Raw genomic sequence first — 11,419 nt, 5'->3', positions numbered from 1 at the left:
GTCTCAGGTAAAATCAAGACTGTTGGTTAATGTTTGAAATGAAAGAAGATATTTAATGCTTATGTTAATAATATATATTTTATTAGATATAGTCACACCTGAATGCGATTTCTGTCCAGTGGAGGGCAGCATCTCTCATATGAAGTGTACAGCATGTAAGGAAATGTTGGGTGTATGTAGAAGTCTTAACATGCCCACAGCAATGTTGCATCATACTGGAAATGATAAATCACGAGCACACAACTCAGTCAGGGATACCTTGGCACTTTTTTATTGCAATAGCTCTATTACAAGCAAAAACTTAATCTGATAAATATACACCAAAAATAAAATATAAAAATGTGAAACTGACCAAAGAAAATCTCAAAACAGCCTCATTCTGAAAATAACCGAAGGAGGTACCGTGTAGCATGTTGACAAGAGAAGGGATATCAAAAATTACAATATTTACAAAGGAAGACGGCGCTGATAATGGTTCGCTTCAGTCGTTATCATCAACATGTTTCAGCCCAATCACAAACTTTCAGCAAAAGTGTGGACTGACCAAATGAAATGCAAATCGTCAACACAGACTCTGCACATTACTTTTTCCCAACGCTTCCTTTTTAATCATCGAAAGAAGGCAAACAACTCGGCACAATATCAGTATCCCCAAACTATAACCTCAGTAGAGCCCCTAGTACAAAAAACACAAGCTTGATTATTTTTCCAGGCTGTCACTGTAGTTATTGTGTAGAAAAACGCCCAAGAAACGGTATACTACTGTTTTTTCTCCATTTCACATTTTACTTACATTAAAGCAACGCAATATCATGACACAATAGCATGACACAAAAGCTATTCAAAAGAAAGAATGTGGCCGCTACCGAAACGAATGGAAAAATTCACTGACGTGTCCCAACATCATCTGGACTACTACTGTAAAGCGTACACATCTTACTACACAGCTTTCAACCACAACCTCAACCCAACGTGTCTTCATATAAAGCTTTCAGGTACAAGCAAAAAGAAACAAATAATTCTTGGTAAAAAAGCCCAAGAGTTGGTTTGAAGTTATATATACACTGAATTCCCCCTCTCAGTAAGTACTATATTCATACGACCAGCGATGCACTATACAAACTGTCCCGCAAACAGTGAACGTCACTGCGTAAAATGTAATAAATAAATAAATTAAACAAAACAACAGGATGTACCTTGTGAGTAATGCAAAGTAGCATGAAGTTTGTACAGTTCCAGCTTCCTGCTGTAATGTGGCAGTTTTAAGACTAGTAGTGAAATGCAAATAAGTTAACTTCAAGAAATAGTAAACAATTCTTTTTATGTGTATCCAGTGGCTACATCAAGGCCTAAAAGTCCTCCAAATCTATGTAAACAATGCTGCATTTCATTTAAATGTAGACTGAAAGCCATAAGTCTGTGGTCATGGAAATAATAGTACTTTGCATCTCAATTGACCTCAAAGTCGTCAATACTTGATATCGCACTAATACAGGCAAGGCTAAAAGGATTTTTTTAGTATTTTTTCTATGCCATGAACAGGAGGTAGCATCCAGAAAACACCGTGTCATGTAAAAAGTGCTCATAGAAAATACTTGTTTTTAAGCTTTGCATTGGTCAAAATGCTTGGACTTTTGAATTCATCCAATTCAGATTTGAAAAACGGTATCGTAAGGAGATGTTTTCATACACTAAAAAGCCAACCGAAAAGTAAAAAAAAATAAAGTGGTCTTCATAGAAGTGGTCCGTGCAACAAAATAAAACCCTTTTCCAGTATGTGCACTGCAACTCAATGCTCCCTGAAAAATATTAATTTACTTTATATAAATAAAAAAACAATATAACTGAGTGCGATGTGTGGCGAGTGTCTTGAGGAGTGGGGGGTTATGGGACGGCACTGCTTAGTACCTGGCTCATTATACAAAATGTTATTCAATATACAAGCTCCTCCTATTTACACAGATCTATCCGATTTTGGGTGGAGAAACGTAAACCTGTAACATAAGAGCTATGATGCACTTTAAATAAGGTACAAACACACACACAAATAAGTGCTAGACGTCTGGAGCTCACAGTTCTGTAAACCCACTGTAGAAAACAAGACCAAAAACATTAACGTTCCTTCAGAAACAGACAAATGAACCGGTTGTTGAGGCAGTTATGCGGGAAATCCAGAACGTAAGAGGTTGTGCAGTTTCTCAGTCTTTGTTGTTGGAGGTCTGAGGAAGAAGAGACGGCTTCTTCTTCGGCATTCCAGAGTTCACTGGACTCTCAATGTTTCGATTCCCCTCGGGCATCAGCATGTGACTCAGTCAATCTGCAAGGGTAAGAAGATAGATCACATATTATGAAATGCTTCAGTGTTCATATATACAGTAGTTTTTAACACTTCATTTAACACACATTTACTGCAACAATTTCCAAACTTTTCAATTGTCACCATCAGCTAAAATTCATTTAATGCATCCATACCATATACAATTAAGAAGCAATTAAAAGTCACCTCCGGGCATACTGCAATCCAACAAACTGTTTTGATTGATAGTACTAGGCTACAACTGACCAATCAAAATGATGATGGGCGGAGCTTGTTTAGGACCAGGGCCAAGGGGCCTCAAAACAGATATGACAGAACAAATTCTACCTTATGTCATTAGACCCTACATTCAGATCTACTTCTGTCCATTATAGTTATTGTACTAGATGCTACTGAATCTCATCATATCCAGTATTGTTTAAAGAAAAAATATAAATGTGTAGGTCTGTCATTTGAAAATCAAGAAATTTTATATTTCCACATTTTGAGAATGGTTCTAGTTCTAGTTTGAAACAGTCTTGGGGGAAACGGCTGCATTTCTTTCTTGATACGATTTGTTTCAACTTTATTTTCATAATCCCAAATTCTGAGAAGTTGAATTCTTATGTATATCTACCGAGAAATACTCATCCAGTAAAAATTATATTATATCGAGTTTAGAGAGAATGTTTTATTTAATCCATCACACACAATACACAATCAGCATTTATTGTTCTTAGTTGATGTTAATACAAATACCAACATGAAAAACTGTATGTTCATGTTAGTTGATTGTGAATTAACTTATATTAACATTTACAACCTTTTTTTATTTTACGAACTAAGACAAATAAATGCTGTAAAAGTGTTTTTGATTGTTAGTTCATGTTGGTTAGTGCATTGACAAATACAACCTTGTTGTTAAGTATTACCTATTCTTTTGTCCTTTCTGTTTATTAACAACAGAAAAAATTATAGTGCTAACATCACCACAGTAGTTATAATAACTATGCATTCAAAATTTTAAAACCGTTTAGGTTACTTGTCAGATTACTACTGTATGTGAGTGGTCAAACATAAAAGTACCCCTTTAAGCACTCAAAGAGAGTTCTGTCATCATTTACTCACCCTCAGATTGTTCCAAACCTGTTCAAACTTCTTTGTTCTGCTAAACACAAAGAAAGATATTTGGAAGAATATCAGTAACCAAACCAATGTCATGGCAGTAATTGGGGGATGAGATCTGTTTGGTTACTGACATTTTTCCAAGTATCTTCCTTTGTATTCAGCAGAACAAAGAAATGTATACAGGTTTGGAACAACTTGAGGGTGAGTAAATAATGACAGAATTTTCATTTTAGGGTGAACTATCCCTTTAGGAACTACATTTTCAGTATCTGCCTTCCCCCATCAACGTAAAACGCAGATGAGCTGACAAAAAGTAGACATATGACTGTTGCTAAATGTGCAGAAGAGAAAACGTGCAGAACAGAAGGAATAATTTGACACACTAGAAACTCAAAACACATTATTCAAAAGAAGTGCTACAATTTGCAGGTATAGATTTGCAAACCTGATAAAACAATGTAAACGTTGCCTCATAAAGGCAATCTGGTATGAAGACAAGAGTATTTTTGCAGCATGCATGTGGGTTTCTTTAATACCATACTTGCACATCACAACTCAGTGTCTACACAGTCGCTCTGTGCTCCTTTTCCCAGTGATTTTCAAAGTGCAAAACAAATTTTAAATCATATTCAATAAGTTCAATTCAGATAAATCTATGAGAAAATATATTAAATGTCTCTTAAAGGCAAAACAAATCTGTACTTTCATATTTTTTATCACAACTATAACTGCGTCATGTTCAATAGACAGTCCTCAGCAGAAGTCTCTGTAAAAAAGGCTCATTTCATTAAAACAACAGTGAAACAATGACACAAAGTGCAAGATAGATTTGCCAAGATCATAATGTAAATACAATAAAGCTGTCCACTTTACATGTGACATATTGCACTGTTCAGTCTCTCTGCACTATACAGTTGTCTCCAGTCTGGTTTTCTTTTCAAGTCAGACACAGGAATGTTAATGGATCATGCAGACGGTGTGTTAGGTGGTTAGTTGCTGCCATTTATCTTGTAGCATAATGGGAGACATAAATACAACCAACCTTTTGAGGCAGTGGCATGTCCTCCTGACATGGAGAAGTCTATACCAGCATAGGCTTCGCTCTCTTGGAGGTTACTATGAGTTGGGTGCGAAGGGGGCGTGTCGTGTGTCACCCTGGGCACTTGTCTCAGGTCCAGAGCGATGTAGTTGAGGTAGCTGGATGAGGTGTTCTGGCGTGTTCCTCCGGCAGCAGAGTTTGCAAAGTCAGGAGAGGCCTCCGAGTGCGACCACATGCTATCGAAGGAGGTGGAGTTTTGCCATCTGTTAGCTTCGGGGAGATTCTGATTGGCCGAGAGCCTGATACTGCAAGCGCTAGCAGAGGAACCAGGTGAGGGGATGAAAGTCTCAGAACTGTGTCGTCTCCTGCCCTGCGGGTCGGCCCTGATGATCTTGGGCTCGGATGGACCGTGAGGAAGCCGTTCGGAGATACAGAGGTGCTGCATCATTCTCGAGGGACTGTCAGCATCTCCACAGCCACTGTGAATTTTCTCGGGAACAAAATTAGCCAACGCCTGGCCGTAAGAGCATACCGAAGGCCGGGCGTAGTTGGGGGGGTTCCATGGAGCAACGAGCGAGTGACGTGGGGGGCGGTCCTTTAAGAGACTGTCTATGTTCAGGCCTAAGTAGTCATGGTCTGGTGAGGAGCAGCACATCTGGTAGCAGGGCTGAGAGGGCGGCGGGGTGGAGGGGAAGTTCATAGAGGATGAGGACACAGCAGTGTGGGAGGCACCAAAATTCATGTGGATGTACTCTCCAGGACTAGGTGGGCTTGTGGGCTCAGCGGGGGACATGGGAACGTATCCGCTCTTTTCGCGTTTCTCTCGGGAAGGAGCTTTGTAGGAACGTGGCAGAGAGAAGTAGGAACCCTGGGATTTCTGACCTTCAGGTGAGGACTGGGAAAAGCCTTCCGCCACTGTAATTTGCGACATGTCCATGTAGTCATCATACTCTGCCTGTTCTCTGTTGGAGGGATTGTCACCGGGGAGCATCATCATGTAGCCATATCTGTCCGCCTGCTGTGAGGAACAAGCATGAATGTCCAGGGTGGCAGGGTGGTTTGCTCTGGGTTGCATAGGGATGTAATCTGTGTGAAGAGAGGGAGTTGTGGTGTACATCATGGGCATGTAGCCGTCGTCTTTAGGCAGTTTCTTCTGACACTCAGAGCTGAGCAAGGGAAGCTTGTTTGGGTGATGTAATTCAGAGTAAGACTTATAGGCTGACTTCAGCAGGCACGAGCAAACCTGGTGTCGTTTTGACTCCACAGGGCTTGATTCATCTAAAGAAGATGAGGTTTGCGTCGCTTTTTGCTGCGTGACGCCTAAACCGCTGCCCAGCTTTGGCTTGGAGGAATGTGCTAGCTTGAGAAAAGTCTGTTCCATGTAACTGCTCTCCTCCTCGAAGGTCCTGGCTCCATCTTTATGCCAATCCATAGCCATGTATTCCGTCAGCCGGTAATCTTCCCTAATTGGCGGCGTGTTGCCTTGGGATTCGGGGGTGGTGCAGTTTGCATGAAAGTACCTGAAGTCACATGGGCTCGGGCAGAATTCATCTGAGGAGTTAAAGCCTCCGTCACTAGGGGAGCCACATATAGAGGAGCTTGAGGGGCGGGTGTGCGTCTCAGAGGCAGAGCCGTGCCCGCTGCTGCTGGACACACTGATGGGGCTGGTCGCAGATAGGAAGTGAGACACAGGAAGTGAAGCAGAGCGAGTGTGATGGGTTGAACCGGGTGAGGCGTGGGCACAGCAGCTACCACTTTCCTCACGCCCCACACTGAGAACGGGGGTGTTTAGGTGCACCAGACTGCCCGTACCAGAGCTGAGTGGCCGGTCCTGGGTGCCTTCGCCCTCACTGGAGGTCCGATAACGTTGGCCCCTCCCTCCTTTAGTTTTCCCTGTAGGTGGTGTGCCCATCATCGATTCCGTCCTGGAGTGTTGCTGGAGCCCAGTCTGGCTGGGAGGAAGGTTGCCGTGATGCCGCCGAGTGGTGATGAATGGTATGGGGTTCGACCCCGAGGACTGGCTTTTGCTCCGCGGCCTGAAGTCAGGAAAGGCCTTCAGAGCCTTCATGGTGTCCAGAATTGTCTCGTGCATGTTCTGCGCCACCACGGAGTCCTCGACTTGCACCCAGATTTCGCCGGGGCCAATGGAAGAGGAGCGGCCGACTTCGATGAAGAAGAAGCTCTCCGAGTGGCCGCAGCGGCGAATGTTCATTAATGGCAGGTTCACAGCAGGCGTCTCCGAATTCAGCTTCACCAGGTGAATAGTCTTGGCGGAAAGGCACAGACGGTACACCCCCATTAGATTCTTGGTCTGACCCAACCCTTTGGGTTTAACGTTGACCTGCCACACCTCCTTAAAAATAGTACCTGGCGAAATCGTCCCGTAACCATCATCGAGTTCGTCAGTGTCCAGCTGCCGCTTTTTGCCCTCGGTCATAAGTTCAGTGAGGGCCAAATACCAGTCTTCCTGCTCCTGCTCATTTTCCGCCACCACTGCGAAGTACTCGTCTTTAGTATAAAGGGCAATGAGGTATTTGTTCTTAGCATCTGCCCTCTTATTGACAGTAAAACACTGGGAAAGATAAATGACCCTCTTCGCAGAGCATGTCACGCCGGACGCAGCGGCTTTAAGGGCATTTCGGAATTTCTTCTCGCTGTCATAGTACTCCAACCGACTGGGCCCCAGGTTGCTTGGGCCCCTCAGGACGAAAAACCTCTTGTGGCCGTGCTTTTGTTTTCGGAGATATCCACACTTCCATATGTCCCTGTCTATGCCACCGGAGCAGACGGCGGCAGCGGCCAGGGCAGCAGCTGTGGTACCAGCACTGAGTACACGGCAGAAGGCAGAGTCATGCACTTTATACTGGAGGGGAGGTAAATTCTTCCTCAAAACAGCATCCTGTGGGATGCTCTCATCCGGAAACAGGTGATGCACTTTAAAATGGTAAGGCGGATGGTACCTTCTCTGTGTCTGAGAATGAGAGGAGGCCGTTGAGTGCAAACGGGAGCCGCTGTTATTGATTGAGGAGGAGGAGGTGGAGGACGGAGGCTCCCCGGCAGCACAAGAGACGTCGCCGTTGGTCGCGGCCGTTTTGGTGACAGTGCGACGCGGTTGCGCCTCCAGCGTCAACATAACGCCGTGATTCGATAAACGTGGCCGTTCTTCCATGGGACAATGCGATGAAAGGTCACTTTACCTCCGCTTTACACCGACGCGCGGCCCATTTTTCTGGCTGCGGGTCTGTGGCTCCGATAGAATCGCTGGTTCGAGTAATCCGCTCCGCCTTCCGATGTATCGTCCCGGTGATTATTCAGCACGACGAAACGCTGCGTCTTCGCAAAGCCTCCATCGTCACTCGCTGCCATTATAAATCTTTATTTCCCCGCTTCACTCATGGTGGCTACACATCACTACAGCCCAGCGAAAACATCACGTGATACGTGCGTCAGCGCACGGCGCGGGGTGAACGGGGAGAGTCTGCCCTTCTGATTTGTCCAAACGCAGAAAATGCCGCGATTGATGGGATTCTAAACCAATGCGAGCCGTCGATACAGCAGCCTCGGACTGCTGATTGGAGGGAAGGACTTGTCGTCTGCCTATGTTTGCAGACTGTGTTGCTAAAATAAATATATTTGCAACGAGAATAAGGATGAAGCTCAAAGGAGAGAAAATGCAGCGGAGAATGAAATGAGCACGTAATCGTCATGGTTTATTTTATGTAATAAAACAGCGCTAGATGAAGAAATAGTACTGCAATGGCTACAGAATGCATTTTAATCACTGGTAGGCGCATCTGTTTGAGCGCGCAGACAGACATTTATTTATTTATTTCTGTCTATACTACTTGTAAATTTTTGGACAAGCCTGTAATCAGTCTTTACTGTTAAAATGTTCTATTTTTATATGTATAAGGAGAGAATAAATAAATTAAACAATTGTAAGTTTGGAAATTATGGCTTTAAAGAAATTCATAAAGACATACATTAGTCTCACACACTGAAGCACGGACAACACGGAGAGATGTGAAATTACACTCACTGTATTACAGTGAAAATCTAATTAATGCTAATTACAACTGAGAGAAAACAAAACAAATAATATAAAATAAAATATCCAGACACATTAAAGTGAGAAAAATGAAATGTCACAACATTTATTTCCATTAAGATATCTCTTTAGTTGTTTTCTTTGTTTAATGCAGGCAAATAATTTGGCCTTTCTAAAACACAGTAACATCTTTTAGGCCTACATGATCACAGAAAAGCTTCTCCGAAGTTGTTAGTCTATTAAACTGCAAGTATACCGAGCTGAGTATCAAACCGGTGCCATCACATTATTTTTAAGACTGCATTTGGGTGGGAAACTATCCTTCCAACCTTCAGCTGCAAGGTTGGCCACCCCTGTGTAAGACTTTAGTCTTTACCCTGACTTGAGCTCTGGTGAGATGAGCAGGGGTTTGGTGAAGCCCTCTATGCCAACTAGCCAAAATGTTTCTCCCATCCCCTTGCCCTGTCATGGGAAGAAAAGAAAAAGATGAATTAATTTGAAGACCAAAGTTCTGTCATCATTTTCTGACACTGCCATATCAGACATCAGAATTTAATATAGCAAACCCCCTTTTCCATACTTTGGACTGACAGTCCAAATTTGTAAAAATTGATGTCTGCTCTTTAATCAAATATATTAATAAATATGTAAATATTAGTTTTTTTTAAAGTTAAGTCAACTTTATTTATATAGCGCTTTTTACAATTTTCATTGTTACAAAGCAGCTGTACATGAGACATATTGACTATAAGCAAAACATTTAAGGTTATACCTGTAAAAACAAGAAAAAGGTGAAAACACAGAAGACAGACATACTCACATACAAAACACTCCACACACACAATATGCACACATACTAACACACATAGACATAGACACACAAACACACACACGCACGCACACACACACACACACACACACACACACACAGACACGCACGCACAATGAAAAGTACACATTTAAGATAAAGGAAAGAGAGAAGAAACACAAGTCAAATATTAAACAGACTATAAATTAGTAAAATAAAATAAATAAGTAAAACTTTAAAATTCTAATTCTAAAGCAGCCCCCCCGGCCAGGCAAATACAGTAGTGCAAAAAACAGTATGTAAATGGTGGCGAGGAACCCAAAACTCCAATGGAGAAAACAAACCTCAGGAGAACCCAGGCCCAACCAGGGGATTCCTGTTCCCCTCTGCAAAAGCTGCTGCCTCTGCACAAGCTCGACAGTGCTTGCACAACAAGGCTAAATAAAAATAAATAAACTTAGTAATAAGGTAAATTATAGATTTAAGATTATCATTAATAATCTAATAGCATTTGAAATTTTGTAGTGAAGACGTGTCAAGTCGCCGCGTCCTTCTTTATCCAGCTCTACCATCTCAGCTCTTGTCAAGTCGCCGCTTCCCATTCTCCGCTCTACCATCAGGTCTGGGCATGAACTGCATCCTCCCCTCTGTGGTAACCTTGGAACGATGAGACAAGACTGGCTGAGAATAGAGTACTGTTCTGCACTCTTTGATGCAACAAGTATATCAGTTGTTGTTGGAAGTGTTCCTGGTTCCGGTTGATGTAACTAATGCAGCCTAAACCCTCAAAGGATTTATATTATGGAAGTGTAGTGTATGCAAGATTAAAAAGATGCGTCTTTAGTCTAGATTTAAACTGACAGAGTGTGTCTGCCTCCCAGACAGTGCAGGGAAGACTGTCCCAAAGTTTAGGCGCTAGATAGGGAAAGGATCTACCACCTGCACTTTATTTTGACATTCTAGGTATTATAAACTGACAGGACGCCTGAGAGCGTAATGCACGTGAAGGACTGTAATACAAGAGAAGTTCACTCAAGTACTGAGGAGCTAAACCATGTGGGCTTTATAGGTAATAAGCAAGTTTTAAAGTTAATGCGATGCTTTATAGGTAACCAGTGCAAGGTTGACAGAAGCGGGCTAATATGCTCATACTTTATGCTCATTTTTTAATGTTGTGTAGTTGTGCTTGGAGTGTAAACTGAAGCACATCTTTGTGAAGAATTTAATGACACACAACACATGCATAAAGTTGATTGAGTCAATGACTGCTGGAGTTATAAACAAGGTAGGATTGACAAAATATGAACAACTGAAGGATTTTAGTCAATGTAACCGCATTCCCTGATATGCTGTAGGTTGCATTTTTGCAAAATAATTTTGTACATTAAATACTGTATGAGGTTAGTGCTTTGTTTATTAAAACTTGAGGGGGCATTAAAGCAAATATTGTGCAAATGTGCCCTTATATCAAGTTTGGCCACTGCTGTTCGTATGCATTTACTCCATATAAGTTTCATGATTAAATTGCATTAAATAAAAGCATTTCTGTGGTGAAAATACTATGTGCCAGAGAGCTGTACAAGTGGCTCAACTGTGCTGTATGTAGTATCTCTATGCTATTCATCAAATTCTGCAAATTATCTGACTTTTCGTGCATTCTTTTCTTAAATATTTGGGCAATTTGGCTTGTGCTTTCAGCTACCCAAAGATTGAAGCAATCCCAGCTGCATGTCTGCAGATCTGGGCCTTGTAACATCAGCAAACACTCACCCATGTGCAGGCCTATGTGAATACAGACTGGTACAACAGGCATGTGTATAATCTTGAAAGTACACTGAGGATATCGAGTGCCATGTTGGCTGTTTCTGCAGAATGATGGATGCCATTAGGAACAGGCAGACCAGAGTTAACCATGTATGCGTGCTCTATCTTCTCCTCCTGAACAAAAGCCAAAAGTGCGTTGGTGGAATTGCTAATAGGACAATTATTATCTTGCTGTGCTATGAACAACTGTTTGTATGTTCTGTAGGACTAATATGCCAGCGAGAATTAACACACAGCTGCTTTGTAGTAATCACCTTAACAAGGTGTAATAAGCAA

At 42.2% G+C, this 11,419-nt stretch overlaps 1 protein-coding gene across 1 annotated transcript; it reads right to left on the bottom strand.

Moving 5' to 3' along the window:
• Positions 1 to 182: 182 nt before the first annotated feature.
• On the bottom strand, positions 183 to 7,915 carry irs4a (insulin receptor substrate 4a). The gene is made up of 2 exons (XM_057360786.1): positions 4,467 to 7,915; positions 183 to 2,317 (listed from the first exon to the last, which is right to left on the bottom strand). Exons 1-2 carry the CDS (start codon positions 7,630 to 7,632, stop codon positions 2,313 to 2,315), a joined length of 3,171 nt encoding a protein of 1,056 aa, XP_057216769.1. The 5' UTR covers positions 7,633 to 7,915; the 3' UTR covers positions 183 to 2,312.
• Positions 7,916 to 11,419: the final 3,504 nt, after the last annotated feature.

The sequence above is a fragment of the Triplophysa rosa genome, linkage group LG19 (assembly GCF_024868665.1).
Source record: "Triplophysa rosa linkage group LG19, Trosa_1v2, whole genome shotgun sequence".
NCBI lineage: Eukaryota > Metazoa > Chordata > Actinopteri > Cypriniformes > Nemacheilidae > Triplophysa > Triplophysa rosa.
This window is presented reverse-complemented; position numbering and strand designations above follow the sequence as displayed.